The sequence below is a fragment of the Hypanus sabinus genome, chromosome 1 (genome assembly GCF_030144855.1).
Source record: "Hypanus sabinus isolate sHypSab1 chromosome 1, sHypSab1.hap1, whole genome shotgun sequence".
NCBI lineage: Eukaryota > Metazoa > Chordata > Chondrichthyes > Myliobatiformes > Dasyatidae > Hypanus > Hypanus sabinus.
The window spans coordinates 36,277,959-36,300,062 of NC_082706.1; the positions used below are offsets into that span (position 1 = coordinate 36,277,959).

Genomic DNA, 22,104 nt, shown 5'->3' on the forward strand with positions numbered 1-22,104 from the left:
TCATAGAGTACTACAGCACAGAAAGAAACTCTTTGGCCCATCTATTCTGTGCCAAACTATTATTCTGTCTCATCCAATTGACCTGAACTTGGATGATAGCCCTCCATTCCCTCCAACCCATGTACTTACCTAAACTTCTTTTAAACGTTGAAACTGAACCCGTATCCACCACTTTCACTGGCAGCTCATTCCACACTCTCACCACTCTGTTCATGTTCCTCTTATATATATCATACCTTTCACTCCCAACCTATGACCTCTAGTTCAAGTCTCACCCAACCCAGTGGGAAAAGCCTGTTTGCATTTACCCTATCCATAACTCTCATATTTTTGAAACTCCATCAAATCTCCTCTCATTCTACTGTGCTCCAAGGAATAAAGTCCTAATCTATTCAACCTTCCCTGTAACTCAGGCCCACAAATCCCAGCAAGATCCTTGTAAATTTTAAACACAAAGTACACTGCAGATGCTGTGGTCAAAGCAACACATACAACATGCTGGAGGAACTCAGCAGGTCGGACAGCATCTGTGGAAACGAGCAGTCAATGTTTCGGGCTGAGACCCTTCGTCAGGACTGCCCGAGCTATCCTCTAATCCTACAGCACCTCACACGTGGACATTTTAAAAATCTCTGCCAGGCCCACTGCAATTTCTGCACTAGTCTCCCACAATGTCCAGGGGACCTTAGGCCACAAACTTATCAATCACCCCTCGTATTTCTTACAACAGTCTGTGTTCTCTCCACAAATTTGTTCCTCTAAATCCCTGGGACTGTTGGGTGATCTGTAATATAGCCCCATTAACGTTGTTATTATTTTCTTAATACTCGGTTCCACCCATTATGCCTCACTGGACAAGTTTTCCAGTCTGTTCTGATTGAGCGCTGTCATGACATTTTCCCTGGCTAGTAACACCATCCCTTCTCCTTTAATCTCTCCTGCTCTGCTCTGTCTCAATTAAAAGAGCCCTGGAATATTGAGCTGCATGTCTTGCCCCTCCTGAAACCAGGTCTCACTAACAGCTACAATATCATTATTCCAGGTGTTGAATTATGTATCTTGTAAACCTCCTGTGTTTACTTATTTACTTTTTCAACATGAGTTCAGTAAGAGGATATTTTTATTCCATAAAGATGGAGTGAAGTCATGGATTATATAGGGATTACAGAGAAGATAGTGCTTGCTGTTTGCTAGCGATAATATGTTGCAACTGTACAAGACATTGTCAAAACCACACTTGGTCTCAGTAGGTGCACAGTTTTAGTCATCCCCTTATAGGAAAGACATTATCAGCTCGTACTTCTCGACGCACGTGCTGATGATGCAGTTTCACAATACGGAAAATCATATAGTTTTCTAGGAATGTGACTGACCCTCACCCTCAAAGCAAAGGAGGGTATGGGGGGGAGTTGCCTGTAATATTAATAATCTTGGACACAATGCCACAAGACTGTGAGGAGTGGTATACCTCCAAAATAATCACCAGCAGAAGAAAAATGCAACTTCCAATCATGTCACAACAGGATTGATTCAAACTGTTTATGCAGGCAAGAAGTGGCTGTTAAACATCCTCCACCATTCAGTGAGATCACAGCTAAACCTGTCCGCCATCTATTTTTCCATCTTATTCCTATACTTTCTGATTCCTTGTGCATTGAAATGACCCCACAGCCAAGAATCCAAGACTCAAAAAGGAACTTGTCAACTCAGCCCTAAAGGGTTGCTTATTATTAAGCACAGAAACAGGCTCATCAGACCAAATCCCCTAGCTCATCCATTTGCCTGTCTTTGGCCTACATCCCTTGAAATCAACCTACATTCATCTAAAATCTACCTTAAAAACCTTTTAAAGATTGTAACTGTACCCACCTTACTACTTCTTCTGTCAGTTTATCTTGCATAGCGACACTCTCTATGTGAAAGTACTGTCCCTTGGGTCCCTTTTAAATATTTCCCCCTCACCTTAAAGTTATGTCCTCTAGTTTTAGAATCCCCCTATTCTGAGAAGACGGACCATTCAGCTTACATCTGCCCCTCATGATTTTATAAACTTCTTACAAGATCACTCCTCAAACCTCCTACACGCCAAAGAAAACTCAAGCCTAACAAGTCTCTCCTTATAATTCACATCTCCGGTCCCACTAACACCCTTGCAAACTGTTTTCAACCCTTTCTAGCTTAATAACATCCTTCTAATTGTTTGACGATTAGAATTGCACTAAGTATTCCAAAATGTGATCGTGCCAACAACTTGTACAGTTGCAAAATGACGCACTGTTCTGTATTTAGTGCCCTGACTGATAAAGGCAGCTGTGTGAAATGTCCTCGTTGAAACTCTGTCTACCTCTGTCACCGCTTTCAGAGAACTACGTACTTCTATCAGGTCTCCCTGTCCTATAAGACTTTCCTGGGCCTTGCTATTTACCGTGTAAGCACTGCCCCAGGAGAATTTACCTTCACATTTGTTTGAGATAAATTCCATCTAATATTCCTTGGCCTGTTATAATGATCTAGGTCCTGTTTTAATCTTATAGACAACATTCTGCACTGTCTTTGATACCATCAATTTTGAAGAGATCTGCAAACCTTCATCTAAATTGTTAATATAAATGAAAAAGTAACAATGCATGTGCCACATCTCTGGTAATAGATTTCTAGTCCGAATAACCACTCTCTGAATCCTACCAACCAAGTCAATTAGCAAGGTCACCTTGGATCTACGTGGTTCAACCTTCCGTACGAGCTAACCCTGCAGGATCTGTTCAAAGGCTTTGCTAAAGTCCATGTAGACAATGTCTACTGCCCTCCCCCATCAAACCTCCGGATTCCCTCTTCAAAAAAATCAAACACATGAGACAGAATGTCCCATGCACGAAGCTATGCTGACTATCCCTAATCTGTCCCTGTCTTTCCAAATGCAGATAGATCCTGTCTTTCAGAATCTTTTGTCCTTGTAGCCCTTCTTAAATAAAGGCACAGAATTATCTTTTTCCAACTAAGAGATTAAGAAGCTCACTCAAGAGAAGGCTACTCACCAGCTTTCAACATGTCCAGAGCTTGCAGATTAGGAGGCATGCGCTTCAAGGCAAGATTCTTCAGGTGTGCTTCACAATTTGCCGCATATCTTTGAATCAAAACAGTGAGCAACTCAGTGAAACAGAACTAAGAGTGCCTCATGCAGCAAGACATTGCTGGCGTTTGAGCTTTCAGAGTAAGCTATCATTCTATCCCCAATTTAGGAGGAAGGCTTGACTCCTCAGCCCAAGAAAACATCCAGTTTAAATATTAACCACAGCATTCCTGTGCTGCTCTTCAAAAAAAGCAGCAGCCCTTTTTTTATGACACATTAAACACTTACCCACAGATGTTTTAGAAACTCTTATGGATTTTGATTCTAATGCAGTAGAGTAAATTAAAATCTCAATCCCTCAATTTTAATACACTAAACCTTACACTTACTTCTTAGCCCTGACTTTAACTCATAATTGAAAATGGTTCTTCAGAATAAGAGCTTGAGTTTACTCGAGTTTAAACAAGAGAACATGATTTTGCCTTTGAAGTCTGTTCTGCCTTTCAATTAAAACATGATGAATTATGACCTAACTCCATATTCCTTTTTAATCTGCAGTTGCTGGAAATCCAAGTAACACACACGAAATGCTGGAGGAATTCAGCAGGCCAAGCAGCATCTATGAAATTGAGTAATCTGCCGATGTTTCAGGCCAAGGAGATTGGTGCTCGAGAGGAATAGGTTGGGTGTGTTGTCTGGAAAAAAGCAGACAGCTTTATGTATAGGGACTGTCTATGTCTATGGGTAGCCTCCAACCTGATGGCATGAAGCTCCAGTAATTGAAGTTCCAGATTTCTTGAAGCTCCAGTAATTGCAGCCCCCTTTACATTTTCCCTTCTCACCTGCCCATCACCTCCCTCTGGTGCTCCACCCCTTCCCTTTCCTCCATGGTCTTCTACGCTCTCCTACCATATTTCCCATTCTCCAGCCTTTTATATCTCTCATCAATTAACTTCTCAACTCTTTACTTCACCCCTCCTCACCCCCTCCCAGTTTCACCTATTACCGACTACCTTGTCTTTCTTCCTCCCCTTCCCCCACCTTCTTACTCTGACATCTCATCTTTTTTTTCCAGTCCTGATTTAAGGTCTCAGCCGAAAACATCGACAGTTTACTCTTTTCTATAGATGCTGCCTGGCCTGCTGAGTTCCACCAGCATCCAGCATTCCATATTCCTTCTGTCCCATTTCCCTAAACATGGTTGAAAACAGTTGCTGCTCACCAAGGCTCTGGAATCAGAAACATAATAAAGAACAAAAACCTTGGAAAAACATAGCAACAGGATACACAGCAACCAATGGCACGGATTGGGCAAGCAAATTGAAACTTTTAGAACTAGCACCAGAAGGCATAGAGAAATACTAGTATTCTGGTGCCACTGATACCACAGGCACAGAAATGACTATATGGGATTCATCTAAGTTTATTAATCTTCTCCTTATTAAAAAACCTAGATATATAATTTACATCCAGTACCACCTTCTCACCACCAGTTAGAATCATTTTTGAATTTCCTATCCAATTATGTTTGCAAACAAGTTCAGAGAACTTTAAGAATGTTAAAATTGAGAGATTGGGAATAATTGGCAACGACTGGTTTACCCTTCCTTGTGGTGGGAACAGTGTCCCTTTGCAGTACTCACTCTTTTGCAAAAGCAGCTTCTTGTGCAGATAAATAAGAAGGTTCTGTCTCAAGACGGGACTTCTCCTTCTCTAAAATGTGAGGAAAAAACTTCTCAATCTAGAAAGAGGAAGAACAATATTTTTGCTCTGAGCAATTTAAAATTAAATTGAATTTTCTAGGCAAGTTATGAAAATTAAAATGCCGGAACCATTCAATCCTTCTCAAAGACAGGCAATGCTTTTCTTAGAGAATTTAGTTTGCAGAATAAAATAACTCTGGTCACACCAATCAAGTCAAACTGACAAACCAAAAAACTACTGCAGTTTGTGATAAATCCTGTTGTTCACTTTGTCAGCACATGACCCTACTCTGCTACAGATCAAAGTAAATATACTCCTGCTGAAAAACCAGAAGCATGAATTCCATACCTTTTGTAACCGAGACCTCAAATAGCTGCTGAGGACGTAACGAATCCTCTCCATTTCCATCCTGTGAATGGTGATTTTCAGGTCTCCCTTCTTGGCTCGCTGCAAATTCTTTTCCTATAGACCAGATTATAATAAAAACCGAACCATACAATATTAGCCTCACAGTCACTTTAAGTCACTTTTAAAATATTTTACACGAAACAAACTGCATTAAGGTTGGGCAGCCTTGAAATACACCTCCAATTAATCTGTTTAGCATATTGCTGGCATAGAGAAGAGTGCCAATGAGGACGCTAACAAATGCCTTGGCATCCGTATGTTCCAGATGGAAGGCCAGACGGAATCAGAGATTAACCTTTGAACCAAAGGATGCCAAGTCCATTAGTATCCAGAAATTTTCCATTAGGGAGTTAATCCATAGCAGGAGCTTGAATCCAGGATGTCAAAGAGCAGAGGAGTTATCACTGTTCCAACCAATCTTTGTCCTTCATTCAACGTTACCGGAGCAGATTAACGGTTTTATGTCATAGTGCGAAAGCTCACCGAGTGCAAAATATCTACTGTGTTTCCTACAACACTGACCATGTTTTTAAAAATCAAGTGTGTTGGGATGTACGAGGGTTATAAATAGCAAGCCTTTTTCACTAACCACATCATATTATCTAGTCCATCAGAAGAATCATTATCAACACTTGATGGTACATTTTTGTAGGTGCTAGTGTATGCCTGTAAGAACAGGATGTTACTCAATACATAATAGCTTGCTACCATATAGTAGGTGGATCAGTTGGTGTAAGCAATGGACGAAGGTCGAGAGGATAACTATTAACCATGAAACTATACCAGATTAGAAAGGGGACCTTCAGGAGAGAACAGAAAACAATGACATTGCCTTGAGGAAATATGACACAGGAGGGAGGTTACTGCCTCCTGGCACCAGCAACCTCGGTTTAATCCTCATCTCCAGTGCTGTTTGTGTGGAGTTTACACCTTCTCCCTGGTCTGCTTGGCATTCCTCCAGATGCCTTGCTTCCCTCCCACAACCCAAACATTGCAAGTTGCCCCGAATGTAAAGGAGAGTGATTGAATCTGGGGTAATTTGGCAAGTCTGATCACCTGGCTGTATTTCTACTCCCGGCATATAGGCAGCAACAGAGGTCAGCACCATGAAGGCATGGTCAGGGGAGGCGGAGAAGTTCTTACAGGACTGATTTGAATCAGTGGACTGGACCATGTTCAGGGATTCATCTTTGGATCTGAATGAACATGAATGAACATCACTGACTTCAGGCTTTGTGTGGATGGGTGCATGCCTTTGAGAAAATACTGGTCATACTGCACCAAACCAGAAACCATGGATGAACCAGGAGATATGGTTATCTGAAGGCCAGGTATGTGATGTTCAAGACTAGTGATCCAGAACCCTACAAGAAATCCAGGTAAGGTCGGCAGAGGCTATTGTAGGAGCAAAAAGGCAATTCCATGTGAATCTAGAGACACGATCAGATGCATGATAATTATGGCAGGATTTGCATGCCATTACTCCCAAAAAGGCAAAACCTAACAGCATAAATGGCTGTGATGCTGTTTCACTCCTCAATGACCTCACCGCCTTTTAAGCACGCTTTGAAAGGGAGAATAAAACTACATCTGTGTGACTCCCCACAGCATCTGGTAATCCTGTGAGCTGTCTGAAGCCAATGTCAGAACATCCTTCAAGAGGGTGAAGCCTTGCAAGGCGTCAGGCCCTGATGGTGCTGAAATGGTACCTGGCATGGTACTGAAAACCTGCGCCAACCCGCTGGCAGGAGTGTTCAAGGACATCCCTGATCTCTCATTGCTGCAGTCAGAGGTTCCCACCTGCTTTAAAAGATCATCAATCATATCTGTGCCCAAGAACAGCATGGTGAGCTGCCTCACTGACTATCGCCCAGAAGCACTCACACCTACTGTGTTGAAGTGCTTTGAGAGGTTGGTCATGGCTAGAATTAACTCCTGCGTGGGCAAGGACATGTGCAGGCTACAATTTACCTACTGCCTCACAGGCCTACAACAGACACAATCTCACTGGCTCTCCACTCAGCCTTAGACAACCCAGATAACTGCAGGCTACAGTTTATTGATTACAGCTCAGTGTTCAACACCATCATCCCCTCGGTACTAATCAACAAGCTGCAAATCCTGGACCTCTGTACCTCCCTCTGCAACTGCATCCTTGGCTTCCTCATTATGGGAGACCACAGTCGGTGCATATCAGTAATAACATCACCTCAGTGACATTCAACATAGGTGCATGGCTGGGATGCGAGCTTAGCCCACCGCTCAACTCTCTATACTCATGATTGTGTGGTTAAGCATAGCTCAAACACCATCTATAAATTCGCTGATGTTGTTGGCAGAATCTTAGATGGTGACAGGAGTGAGACCGATCAGCTGGTTGAGCTGTGTTGCAACATTCAAGTCAAGTCACTTTTATTGTCATTTCAACCATAACTGCTGGTACAGTACATAGTAAAAATGAGACAACGTTTTTCAGGACCATGGTGTTACATGACACAGTACAAAAAACTAGACTGAACTATGTAATAAAAAAACAACACAGAGAAAGCTATACTAGACTACAGACTGCATAAAGTACACAAAAAAAGTGCAGACATTTACAATAAATAATAAACAGGACAGTAGGGCAGGTGTCAGTCCAGGCTTTGGGTATTGAGGAGTCTGATAGCTTGGGGGAAGAAACTGTTACATAGTCTAGTCGTGAGAGCCCGAATGCTTCGGAGCCTTTTCCCAGACAGCAGGAGGGAGAAGAGATTATATGAGGGGTGCAGGGGGTCCTTCATAATGCTGATTCCTTTGCAGATGCAGCGTGTAGTGTAAATGTCCGTGATGGCTGGAAAAAAGACCCCGATGATCTTCTCAGCTGATGTCACTATTCGCTGCAGGGTCTTGCGATCTGAGATGGTGCAATTTCCGAACCAGACTGTGATGCAGCTGCTCAGGATGCTCTCAATACAACCCCTGTAGGATGTGATGAGGATGGGGGGTGGGAGATGGACTTTCCTCAGCCTTCGCAAAAAGTAGAGACGCTGCTGGGCTTTCTTTGCTATGGAGCTGGTGTTGAGGGACCAGGTGAGATTCTCCGTCAGGTGAACATCAAGAAATTTGGTGCTCTTTACAATCTCTACCGAGGAGTCGTCGATGTTCAGCAGGGAGTGGTAGCTCCGTGCCCTCCTGAAGTCAACAACCATCACTGTCAACAATGTTCTTACACTCAATGGCAGCAAGACCAAGGAATTGACTGTAGACTTCAGGAAGAGGAAATCGAGGGAACACACGGTAGTCCTCACTGATGGGTCAGAGGTGGAAAAGATGAGCAGCTTAAAGTTCCTGGGTGCCAAAGTCACTAAAGATCAAGCCTGGGCCCAATGTATTGAAGCAATTGTGAAGAAGGCACATTAGCAGCTGTATTTTATTAGGAGTTTGAAGAGATTTGAAGGGATTTGGTGTGTCAGCAAAGACTAGCAAATCTCTACTGATATATGGTGGCGTGCATCTGACTGGTTGCATTACCATCCAAAATGGAGGCTCCATTGTACAGGATGAAATGAGGCTAGAAAGGATTACAGACTCAGCCAGCTCCATCTTGGGCATAAGCCTCCTCACCAGAGGATGTCTTCAAAAGGAGGCATCCATCATTCAGGATCTAGGACACAACCCCCTTCTCATCACTATAGTCAGAGAGGAAATACTGTAAATACACTCTGCATTTTAAAACAGCTTCTATCCCTCTACCATCAAATTTCTGAATACTCTATAAACATTACCCACTAGTCCTCTTTTGCACTATTTATTTTATTTTGTATTTTAATTTATAGTCATTTGTTTATGTCTTGGACTGTACAGCTGCCAAAAAACGACAAATCTTATGTCATGCCAGTCATCATAAAACTGATTCTGAAATGAAAGAAGTGTGGTGAGAATAAAAGTGAGGCCATTTTGGATTAGTGTAAGTGGTTGAAAACAGCCCTTTAACCTGCTGTTTGATACAAGCTCTATGAAATCTACATATCCTTTCTGCGGCCTTCAATTCCAACCGCACGGTACACTTCACCCAATAAATAATTATTTTGTTACCATATGATTCAGTTGTTCCATGACACATTCCACAATTTCAGATTTACATTCCAGAAGGTCAGGAGAAAACTTCTCATTCAGCCAAGCCTGTGTGGAAATTAAAGACAGAAATGGTAAAAGTTATTACATTCCAGACCAGCAAATTAAAATCTATACGTTCAATTAAAATACATACTAGAGAACTGGAACTTGTAGCAAAGGTCATGAAAGCTGCTAGAACTTTAAGCAACCGAGATCCCTCAGTGAAACCTGGAAGTAGTTTCAGTCCCCCACTCCCTCAAAACATACCAGACCCAGACATTAACTAGCCGAGAGCATAACATGTTCCAGAATGAAAGAATAGAACTCGCTGTGCAGCACGTATCAAGGAACCACCAACCCTTTTCTCTCCCTCTCCCCCTCCCTGCAGGACCTCAAGTCAAGGTGCAGGAAATTCAGGAAGGGCTTCAGTCGGAAAACAAGAATTATTTAGAAATCGGTTGAGAGAATGGTGGTCAGAAGAGGTTGGGTGGTGCAGTGGTGGGACCAGTCAGGTTGTTTGTTTTTAAATTAATTTCTAAGGATCAACAAAGTGGAGTTAGAGATGTTTGGGGAGGGTATGATCAAGGTCTGGAGCCAAAGAATAGATGAAGTTCGGTAAAGTAATTATGGCTTGGGAATGGCAGAGTTGGAACGATGGAAAGTCAAGTCACTTCTTATTGTCATTTCAACCATAACTGTTGGTACAGTACACAAAAAAACGAGACGTTTTTCAGGACCATGGTGCTACATGAAACAATACAAAAACTACACTGAACTACAAAAAAACAACACAGAAAAAAACACACTAGACTACAGACCTACCCAGGACTGCATAAAGTGCACAAAACAGTGCAGGCATTACAATAAATAATAAACAAGACAATAGGGCAGTAAGGTGTCAGTCCAGGCTCTGGGTATTGAGGAGTCTGATAGCTTGGGGGGAAGAAACTGTTACATAGTCTGGTTGTGAGAGCCCGAATGCTTCGGAGCCTTTTCCCAGACGGCAGGAGGGAGAAGCGTTTGTATGAGGGGTGCGTGGGGTCCTTCATAATGCTGTTTGCTTTGCAGATGCAGTGTGTGGTATAAGTGTCTGTAATAGCAGGAAGAGAAACACCAATGATCTTCTCAGCCGACCTCACTATCTGCTGCAGGGTCTTGCGATCTGAGATGGTGCAATTTCCGAACCAGGCAGTGATGCAGCTGCTCAGGATGCTCTCAATACAACCCTTGTAGAATGTGATGAGGATGGGAGGTGGGAGATGGACTTTCCTCAGCCTTCGCAGAAAGTAGAGACGCTGTTAGGCTTTCTTTGCTATGGAGCTGGTGAGATTCTCTGCCAGGTGAACAAGAAATTTAGCGATCTTTACCGAGGAGCCATTGATATTCAGCGGAGAGTGATCGCTCCGTGCCCTCCAGAAGTCAACAACCATCTCTTTTGTTTTGTTCACATTCAGACAGGTTGTTGGCTCTGCACCAGTCCGTTAGCCGCTGCACCTCCTCTCTGTATGCTGACTCGTTGTTCTTGCTGATGAGACCCACCACGGTCGTGTCATCGGCAAACTTGATGATGCGGTTTGAGCTGTGTGTTGCAGCAGTAGTGGGTCAGCAGAGTGAACAGTAGTGGACTGAGCACACAGTCAGATAGGTTAAACAAGAATAGGTGGCCGTGGTAGCATAGCGATTAGCGCAACACTATTACAGCTCAGGCTGTCAGAGTTGAGAGTTCATTTCTAGCATCTTCTGTAAGAAAGTTTGTACGTTCTTCCCTTGAGTGCACGGGTTTCCTCTCAGTGCTCTGGTTTCCTCCCACTGGCCAAAAACGTACCAATGTTAAGATGTCTACTGCCATGCTGTGAGGTATTTTCTTTTCGTTTTCTGTAAAAGCAGTATGTCCTGCTGGTAGAGTGGTTTTGGTGTTGGCTGCAGATAAGGAGCCATGTTGTTCAACTTAGGAATGATGTGTCAGCCAATCAGGATGGTGGGATGGAGACAAGGTTCTAGAAAGAGCTGTGTGGAGAGTGATTTCTGTCAGACAACAGATGGACTCATGGTCTTTTGGCAGGAGACGGGGAGAGGAGAGGATCAGGGACGATGCCTGAAGGGGAGACCATAATGCAAGAAGTGTTTCGTGAGAAAGGAATCCAAGAAGGGAAGTTCTACCTGTGATTTGTGATGAGTATTCAGCACCGTGAGTAAAGCAGTACACCCAACTGCTATCGATATGTGCGCATTTAGACTTGTTAACTGTAATGGGCCCATTTTTTCTCTTTATCCTATTAACTGATAAAGCTGAAATTGGTAAATATACTTTCTTTATAATTTTATGCAGTGTCCGACCTATTATTTCTGCATTATTTACACAGTATTCACTCAAATTGATGCTCCTTTAATCCGAACTCCCAACTTTCCTGTTTGGTTGAATCCCAAATCACACTGACCCTATACATACATTGTTTATGAAAGGTGGCCTTCTCACCGCCGAGTCCCGTGGCTGAAGTTTGACCACAAACCCCGGTGACAGGGATACACCAGTCAGATAGGTTAAACAAGAATACCAGTTAGTAGGTTAATTGGCCATTGTGAATTGTCCCGTGGTTAGACTAGGGTTAAATAGGTGGGCGGTGGGCTGGAAGGATCTGTTCCACACAATATTTCAAAGAATGTGCTTTTAAAGTTAGGAGTGGGAGATTTAAAAGCGACGTGAAGTGCAAGTTTATTTTACGCAGAGTTGGACTGCCTGGGTGACCAAGGGCAATAGTGGACGCAGGCAGGTTGGAATTAGACAGGCACATGAATATGATGGGATTGGACGGCTACAGATGATTCACAGGAGGGCATTTAGTATAAGCCGCTAGCAAGATAGCACAACATCGTGGCCGAACGGCCTGACCTGTACTGTTCCATCAAACTCCATTGGCCAAGTTCCCAGCTCGTTCTGTCTGCATCCTGATGCAGAGCCGCAACACGATCCGCGCCCTAATTCCGTCCTGCTGCCCACCCGATCTCACTCACTAACAGGTAGGGCTGAGGGCCACCGCCCGCAACCGGAGACCGAACACACTCCCACCTCGGGCGCCGGCCGCCGGCGAGGCCCTCTGACGGTAAGGGTCTCACCTCTTCCAGCTTGTGGATGAGCTCTGCCGGAGTCAAGATCTCCTCCTCCTCATCATCATCATCATTACCTTCCTCCTCAACAAACGATTCCCACTCTTCCGCCATGACTACGGACGCCTGGAGCGCTGAAAATTCCCGCCTGAAACGTCACCTCGTACGCTAATGACGTTGCCGCGTAGTCACAGCCAATTAGAGCTGGAGCCATCCTTGATCTAGGCGGAAGCAATCCCCGCTGCACGGTGTCTGTTGCCAGTATCAGATTTCATCGGAGCTGGGACACACTGGCGTGCTTTGGATCTTTTGTAATGTGGACGTCTCATCTCAGTTAACACTGTTTTGTAGACTCTTTGAGGAGCCACCGTTTGCTCCAATTCATCCATACCCACCAAATTGTCTATCCGAGCTAGTCCCATGTCCTCACATTGGGTGTTTTCACCAACCCTCTAACCCTTCCTAACCAGACACCTACTAAATGTATTTTAAACTTCATGATTGCACCCGCTTTTACAATTTCCTCTGACACCCAGGAACTTGAAACTGCTCACCCCTTCTATTTCTGATCCTTCCATGGGAACTGGTGAGTGTTCCCTTGACATCCCCTTCCTGAGTGTTCAGTCTGGATGCATGAACCTTGTCATGCCACCTGCTCTGCAAGAAACTGCAGAGGGTTGGGGGCACAGCTTTGCAATCTCAGAAACTAGATTCCACTCTATGGTCTCCGTCTACACTTTACTCCTCCTCAGTAGAACAGCCAGCATAATCAAAGACCCCACCAATGGCAGACGCACTCTCTGCTCTCCTCTCCCATCAGTAGGTGATACAAAAGCCTGAAAGCACTGAAGGTTCACCAGGGTGATATCTGGCATGACAGATTAGTTAGTTGAGAAGAGATTGATTCTGTACTCATTCTCTATAATTTAGAAAAATGAGAGGTGATTTTCTTGAAACATATACAATTCTAATGGGGCCCGATAGGTTACATTGGAGTTAGTTTTGCTCACCGAATGACCGGAACTGGGCATCGGCCTCAAACTAACTTTGGACCACAGAGGGCTGTGGAAGCCAAAACGCTGGGTGTATTTAAGGTCAAAATGATGTTTTTTTAAAACTGCTTTTTAATTGGTAAAGGTTATGGGGGAAAGATTCGTAGAGAGCTACAACACCAAAACGTTGGCTCATCTAGTCTGTGCCAAACTGTTATTCCGTCTGGTTCCATCGACCTGTGCCTGGAAACAGCCCTCCATCCTCCTCCTATCCCAGCATCTCTTAAATGTTGTAATTGAACATCTGTCTCTCCTCAGGGAAAAGTTGCTCGCAGACTGAGGATGCTTTCTCAATATGTTTCAAATGTTGTGCTTCAACGGCACACCAAGCAAAGGGCTGAAACCGTGGTTCAAATTGAATCAAAGCCAATCTTCACAGGAAATGATATAAAAATCAGATCAAATGAATTTCATACAAAACGAACTGTGTCTCTAGACTAGAGGCTAGAACACCTATCAATCCAGTTTAAACCTTCCCTAGTAGTACTAGAAAAGCTGCCTGCCAGGAAATTGGCACTCACCTCCCCCCCCCCCCCCATCCCAGTTCAGGTGCAACCAGTCCGTCTTGCACAGGCCACCTGTGTCCTAGACAAGATGTTAAGACCGCAGACGGTCAGGAATCAGAAGGTTGAGTGCAGTGCAAAGGACAAATTTGCCCCTCTGGAAGATCAGCATGCTAATCCATATGTGCAGCTAAAAGAGATGGGGGAGATCTTAAATGATTTCATTTTTGCAGTAGATGGGCACAGAATCTATAGAGGTGAGGCAAAGCAGTCTCGACTCCATGTACCTTGTACAGATTACAGAGGAGGAGGCGTTTTTGTCGTGAGGCAGATTAGGGTGGATAAATCCCCAGGGCCTGACAAGGTGCTCCCTCAGATCCTGTGGGAGGCGAGTGCAGAAATTGCCGGGGCCCTAACAGAGATATTTAAACCATCCTTAGCGATAGGTGAAGCACCAGAGGGTTAGAGGGTAACCAAACATAAGAAAATCTGCAGATGCTGGAAGATTAAAAGCAATACACAGAAAATGCTGGAGGGACTCAGCATCTATGGAAGAGTAAGCAGTCAATGTTTTGGGCCGAGACTTGGCCTTCTGTGTTCCTCCAACATTTTCTGTGTGTTGCAGAGGAGAGCCAATGTTCTTTCAATGCTTAAGAAAGCTTTAAAATAAACAAGGAAATTATAGGCCGGTGAGTCTTACATCGGTAATGGGAAAGTTATTGAAATGTATTATAAGGAACTGGGTATACAAGTACTCAGATAGACATAATTAAGGACAGTCAGCATGGCTTTGTGTCTGCTAGGTCATGTTGAACCAATCATATAGAGTTTATTGAGGAAATTACCAGGAAAGTTAATGAAGGTAAGGCAATGGAAGCTGTCTACATGGACTTTAGCAAGGCATTTGACAAGATCCCGCACGGGAGGTTGGTCAGAAAGGTTCAGTTGCTTGTAGTAAATTGGATTAGACATTGGCTTTGTGGGAGAAGCCAGAGAGTGATTGAAAGTATTTGCCTCTCTGACTGGAGGCCTGTGACTAGTGGAGTACTGCAGGGATCAGTGCTGGGTCCTTTGTTGTTTGTCAACTGTATCAATGATTTGGATGATAATGTGGTAAACTGGATCAGCAGACTTGCAGATGGAACCAGGATTGGGGTTGCAGTGGATGGTGAGGAAGACTGTCGAGGCTTGAAGTGGGAACTGGACCAGCTGGAAAAATGGCAGATGGAATTTAATGCAGACGAGGGTTAGTGTTGCACTTTGGTGGGACCAACCTACCTACACAATGTCAGTATCTCTCCATCTTCCCCATATTCATGTGCCTATCTAAATGTTCTTCTGTTCTCTGTGACCTCTGCAGAACTTACATGAGTATGGTCAATGAGTCACACACTCTCCATCACTATAGCCGCTTTCTTGGCTGCACATGGCCCAGTCTGTTAGTTTTTACTTCATCTCCGATGATAGAGATCAAGTTCCTCTCTCCCTCTCTGAAACCTAAAAAAAGTAGAGGATATGGCCCAGTCCATTACAGGTAAAGCCCTCCCCACTATTGAACACATCTACATGGAGCGATGTTATAGGAAAGCAGTATCCATCATTAAAGGACCTCCATCTCTCACCAGATCTCCACAGATCTCACCACTCTCTCTCCTCGCTACTGCCATCAGGATGAAGGTACAGGAGCCTCAGGGCTCACACTATGAGGTTCAGGAACAGTTATTACCCCTCAACCATCAGGCTCTTAACTCAAAGGAGATAACATCACTCAGCTTCACTCACCCTGTCCCTGAACTGTTCCCACAAATTATGGACTCACTTTCAAGGACTCTTCATCTCATGTTCTCAACATTCATACATCTTTTATTTATTTGTTTGTTTGTTTATTTAGTAAGTATTTACACAGTTTGTTGTCTTTTGCACATTGGTTCACCGTCCCTTTGTGTGCAGTCTTTCACTGTTCCTATTGTGCTTCTTGGATTAACTGGGTATGCCTGCAAGAATGAGTATTAGGATTGGATATGGTGACATATACGTAAGTACTTTGATAATAAGCTTACTTTCGACTTTGAATACTTTTAGTGCTTTCTTCCATGAAGTCAAATCCAAAATAGCTATTACAAATTTCTGCAGTTTCTCTGTTTCCCAGAGTCATCCTCTGAAGGACCATCATTTACTTCAGATACTCTGTTAAAAACACAACTTCACAGAGTGAATGTCATCAGGAATGAGCTGGTCTGGTGTCAGGGAATTCCACAGCAGATACCGTCAGCACACTCAAACATACACCCAACATACTATAGCTAGGGAACATCAGCTCCACTGCTGGAACCTCTGGATGAGACCAAGGTCTCTACTGACCCTCTTGAAGCCTGGGGTCTACATTAAAGAAGGATTTCCAGGTGACTTCAATGGCAAAGTGGGAAACATGCAGGACTGACAGGGAAGGAATTGGGAAAGCTCTCTCAACCTTAGTCCTTCTCCTGACAAAATGCTTGGAACCTGAACTTGCCCTAACCAATGTCCCTACTTTACCATACAGACAGGCACAAACCTAATGGCAATTCTCCCCAACCAGGCACCATCACCAATAGACTACCCTTTGAGTAAGGTACACAGTGATGGACCTATCATTTGCCCTGGCAGGTTCTGATGACAGCCCCAAAGAGTCACCATTCTCTGGGTAAAGAATACCTTCATCCCACAGTCCTGAATACTCTAACCCTTCACTTGGAATCATTGGCCTAACTATAAAGAATTCCCATCAAAACGATATAAATTTTGCATGTGTCAATGCGATCACTTCAATTTTGAAGTTCCTGGGAGTAAACATCACCCATCCTGGTCCAACCATGTATGCGTCACAACCAACAAAGCTCACCAGCACTTCTACTTCCTCAGGAGGCTCAAGAAATTTGACCATCTCCTTTGACCCTCCTGATTTTTATCAAAGCACCACGGAGAAGACCCTACCTGGATTGAATCACTGCTTGGAATGGTAACTGCTCTGCCTACATCGGCAAGAAACAGCAGAAAGAAGATACAGAGGCCTGGAAGGACGAGATGTCCAAGGATGTTGCCAGGACTGAAAAACATTCTCAAGGGAAAAGTTGGACAGGCTGGGGCTTTCTTTTGGGACAGAGGCTGAGGTGAGATTCCACTGAGTGAGGCATTGGTAGAATATATCGAACAGACCTATTTTCTTCACTGAGGAAATAAGAAGCATGGCCCACAAGGGAGATGGGAGAGTATGCGTTTCACCCCGAGGGTGATTGAGCTCTGAATGCGTAGTGGATTATAAATTGTCATGTTCAGATATGTCCTGTGTGTGTAGTTGCAGAGTCCTGTGCAGACTGCGAGCTTGCAACTGGGAGAAGCTGGGTCACCCTTTGTTCAGCTGGCATCGACACAAGAGGCCTTCTGTCGGTGGGGGTGGGGGGATGAATGTGATTATCCAGTTCTCCTTCATAGCTACAATTATAGCCCCACCCATCAAACTTTCACACCTGCGGTCTGGATCATAACCACCCCCCCCCCATGCAAAACAAAAGCTTTTTTCTCCTCCGTTCACTTTACCTCTGTGTGGTCCTTGATCAGTCTCCTGTTGGGACCATCGTTCTCTGTGCATTGCGCATAACCCAACACGAACTTGAAAACCTCCTGCAGGCCACCTCTCAGTGTGCTCTCCTCCAATGAGAATGAACCCATATTATTTAACCTGCCCTAGGAACTGAAATCCCTGGAACCCCGGGATGTTCTGAAGCTGATCTTGGTGTGATCACCTCTGCTGTGTTGTGCACAGGAGCGGTCTCCCTGCCTAAGCAAGGATACATTGCTGACTGTGGGAATAGTCAGACTGATTCTTTTACAGTACAAGAAGAGATTAAGCGAATTTCACCTTCCTTAAAGGGGGTGGTGTGTTGTCATATGAAGACAGTCTTGTGATTAAAACAATGGCATATTGGTGATTTTGTTTATTATTGTCATATGTACCAAGGTCTTGTGTACTGTTCATTAATCAATGCATTAATGTAGTACACAGTATATTAATAGAATGCAGAATGAAGTTTTACAGAGAAAGTGGAGGTTAGGTAGACAATAAGGTGCAAAGTCACCACCAGGTAGTTTGTGAAGTCAAGAGGCCATCTTATTGTACCACACTAGTCCTATAACAGTGGGATAGAAGTTGCCCTTGGGCCTGATGGTTCATTTGTCCTTTCCGTTGTTGATGACTTGTGATCTAGTTTGTTCTTTCTACTATCACCTAATAACACTATTTTTTAACTGTAGAGGCTGGATGGGCTAGGACTGATTTTCCTGAAGTGTAGGAGGAAAGATAGAGGTTTAGAAGTAACTCATTGCTTAACGTATGGCCACAATACTGGCCAAAGCTGGTGGACATCCAGGGAACCGGATGCAGGTCAGAGTCAATAACTCAGGAATTTAATGGGAACATTAACAACAATGACATATGAATGTTAAGTAAGTTTGCTGATGATACAGAAGTTGGTGGTATCGGGGGTAGTGAGGAAGATGGTTCAAGGTTGCAGTATGACATAGGTCAGCTGGAAGGTCAGGTAGAGAGGAGTACGATGCAGGCAGTCTGCTGAGGAGGTGATGTAATGTCATGGTGTGGAAGTGACATGCACTTTAATAGGCAAGGCACAGGAAGATATGGACCTAATCAAGGCAAAAGGTATTAGTGCAGACAGGAATAAAGATCAGCATGGAGGTGGTGGGCCAAGCAGCCCATTTTTATATTGCTCCACACTAAGGCACTTATACCATTTCCCTCTTTTGACCCTGAACACCTCACTGTCTTTTGTATCCAGAAAGTGGTCTGCTTATTTAGGTATGTGTGTTCAGTGGCTTGGCCTCCACGCTGTCTGCTGTACAAAATTCAGGTCACCACCCTCTGCAAAGGAACTGCTCCTCAATTCATTCCTAAATCTTACCAGAATTAATATCACTGGCACACGTTGTGAAATTTGTTGACTTTAGAGCAGCAGTACAATGAAATACATATGGAAAAAAAAACTGAAGAAAAAAGTATATACATGTCTCTTAAATAGATTAGACTAGATTAGATTAGATTCAACTTTATTGTCATTGTGTCGAGTACAGATACAAAACCAAATGAAGTGCAGTTAGCATCTAACCAGAAATTCAAAGAATAGTGTTATTTACAAATTAACTGCGAATAAAAAGTAAGAGCTACAGCTCACATTTATAGAAGTACTGAGACAGTACAATATGGGTGCAATACTGCTTAGTGCTGTGATGTGAGGTTCAGCAGGGTCACAGCCTCAGGGAAGAAGCTCTTCCTGTTCCTGCTGGTGCGGGAGCAGAGGCTCCTGTAGCGCCGACCGGATGGGAGGAGAGTAAAAAGTCCATGGTTAGGGTGAAATAGTTAAAATAAGTAGTGCAAAAAAAAACAAGTAAAAAAGTAGTGAGGTAGTGTTCATGGGTTCAATGTTCATTTGGAAATCAGATGGCAAAGGAGAAGAAGCTGTAGATGAATCATTGAGTGTGTGCCTTCATGTACCTCCTCCCTGATGGTAACATGTCCTGGGTTGTGGAGATGGTTAATGATGGATGCTGCCTTCCTAAAGCACTGCTCCTTGAAGATGTCTTGGTTACTACAGAGCTGTTACCTGTGATGGAGCTGACTTATTTTACAAGTTTGTGCAACTTATTTCAATTTTGTGAGGAAGCCTCCCCGCCCCCCCCCCCCCCCCCCATAGCAGCTGGTGATGCGACCAGTTAGAATATCTCTCCACGATACTTTCATACAAGTTTTAGTTGACAAACCAAATGTCTTCAAACCTCGAATGAAATATAGCCGCTGTCTTGCCTTCTCTATAGCTGCATCAATATGTTGCATCCAGGTCAGGTCCTTAGAGATCTTGACAGCCAGGAGCTTGAAATTGCTCACTCTCTCCACTTCTGATGAGGATTGGTTTGTGTTCCCCCATCCTACCCTTTCTGAAGTCCACAGTCAGCTCGTTGGTCTTACTGACATTGCATGCAAGGTTGTTGCTGTGACACCACTCAACTAGCTGATATATCTTGCTTCTGTACACCCTCTTGTCACCATCTGAAATTCTGCCAACAATGGTTGTATCATCAGAAAATTTATAGATGGCATTTGAGCTGTGCCTAAACACTTGGGTGTAGAGAGAGTAGAGCAGTGGGCTAAGCACACATCCCTGAGGTGTGCCAGTGTTGATGGTCAGCGAGGTGGAGATGTTATTTCCAGTTCGCACAGATTGCGATCTTTCGGTTAGGAAGTCGAGGATACACTTGGAGAGGGAGGTATAGAGGTCCAGGTTCTGTAGCTTGTTGATCAGGATAATAGTTTCTTGATTAGTAAGGGTATCAAAGGTTATGGAGAGAAGGTGGAGAGGGATAATAAGTCAGCCATGGCGGAATGATGGAGCAGGCTCAATGGGCCAAACAGCCAAATTCTCGTATATCATATGATTTAGTACAGGTGTGGTTTCAGCTCTAAGCAATAACAAGAACAAAGGTTAAAATTCATTACTGGTTCAAGCTCTCAGCTGTAGTCTCTGACCAGCTGTAGTTTATTTGATGATAGCAGAGAGAACAAATTTAGTTCACAAATCATCATCAGCCAGAAGGAGAAACCACACAACTCTCATCAGCCAGGCAACGGGTTGTATACAGCTCCGTGGGTGCGTGACCCACCAAGTCAATTATTGAATTTCTCAGTGATCTTTTAACTTCAGTGAATAATTTGCTATGTTTGCCTTTATATCACAGTTGAAACAATGTAATCCAAAGGCTTGGTGTGCTCATCCTTCAATAAATGGGAGTGCTGAGTCCTTGCAGGTGATTTTGTTGCACTATGCAATGGTTCTCACCCACTGCCAAACATAATTTGTGTAATCCTGATGAAAAGTCTCAGCCAGAACATCAACTGTTTATTCCCTCCCATAGATGCTGCCCTCCTCTAGCATCTTGTGTGTGTTGCTCAGGATATATCGCATTTGGAGAATCTCTTGTTTTGTGTTGTATAGCAGTGGGAGCTACATTTATTTAATTAATTTGCACAAATTATAAACACAAGAGATTCTACAGATGCTGAAAATCTTACAAGGTGTTTTGCTATAAAACATGCTTATATCTTTCCCAGTTACTGTAAGGAAATGATCCCATTTTTTGGGATCAAAAGCGGGGCTAATCGATAACAAACAAGAATTGCCTGTGCAGCTTAAGAGCTGAGAAAGAGAGAGAGAGGAAGTGGGGTGAAAGGAAAGGAGTGGGGCAGAGAACAAATGGCCGGAGGAAATGAGACATCAAAGAGGGTAAATAACGTAGGGGTGATAGAACTTTATTATCTACAGATCCATGAATCTCTTTCGGCTTATTGCTTGAAAATTAAATGTTGTCAGTAATTTTGTTTTCAGAATATTTGTGGATGTCTCCAAGATTAGGGGTAGAGTGGACGGCAAGGAAGGCTATCAAAGCTTGCAGTGGGACTTGGACCTGCTGGAAGAAATGGCAGGTGGAACTTAACGCAGAGACAAGTGTGAGGTGTTGCACTTTGGGAGTATAAACCGTGACAGGGCTTGCACAAAGAAGTATGGTAGACAGAGGGATCTGAGAGTACAGATCTGTAATTCGTTGGAAGTGGCATCACAAGTAGGTAGGGATATAAAGAAAATTTTTGGCTCAAAAACTTCATATATCAAAGTATGGCGTGCAGGCATTGGGATATTATGCTGAAGTTGTAAAAGATGTTGATGAGGCCTAACTGGAGTAGTGTGAGCAGTTCACCTACCCACAGGAAGGGGATCAATAAGATTGAAAGAGTACAGGATGTTGCTCAAGGTTGAATAATTAGGTCTTTATTCTCGGAGATTTCATAGATGTATACAAAATTATGAGGGGTGCAGAGAGGGAAAATGCAAGCATGCTTTTTCTTCTGAGCTCAGGTGAGTCCAGAACTTGAGGTCATAGGTTAAATGTCAAAGGTGGAATATTTAAGGAGAACATGAGGGGGAATCTCTTCAGTCAGAGGATGGTGAGGGTGTGGAGTAAGCTGCCTGTTGAAGTGGTGGATGTGGGTTCGATTGCAACATTTAAGAGAAATTTGGGTAAGTACATGCATATGGGTAGGCATCGACTCCCTTTGGTCCAG

General features: G+C 43.6%; 1 protein-coding gene across 1 annotated transcript in view; it reads right to left on the minus strand.

The window, feature by feature from the left end:
- Window positions 1-12,526, minus strand: part of gins4 (GINS complex subunit 4 (Sld5 homolog)) — a 37,714-nt gene extending 25,188 nt beyond the window's left edge. Inside the window, exons 1-5 of the mRNA XM_059968313.1 lie at window positions 12,395-12,526; window positions 9,260-9,346; window positions 5,123-5,236; window positions 4,714-4,811; window positions 3,036-3,124 (exon numbers count right to left, since the gene is read on the minus strand). Coding sequence (XP_059824296.1) covers window positions 3,036-3,124; window positions 4,714-4,811; window positions 5,123-5,236; window positions 9,260-9,346; window positions 12,395-12,499 — 493 coding nt within the window. The 5' untranslated portion in view covers window positions 12,500-12,526. The remainder of the gene's footprint in view (window positions 1-3,035; window positions 3,125-4,713; window positions 4,812-5,122; window positions 5,237-9,259; window positions 9,347-12,394) is intronic.
- Between the last annotated feature and the right edge of the window lie 9,578 nt (window positions 12,527-22,104).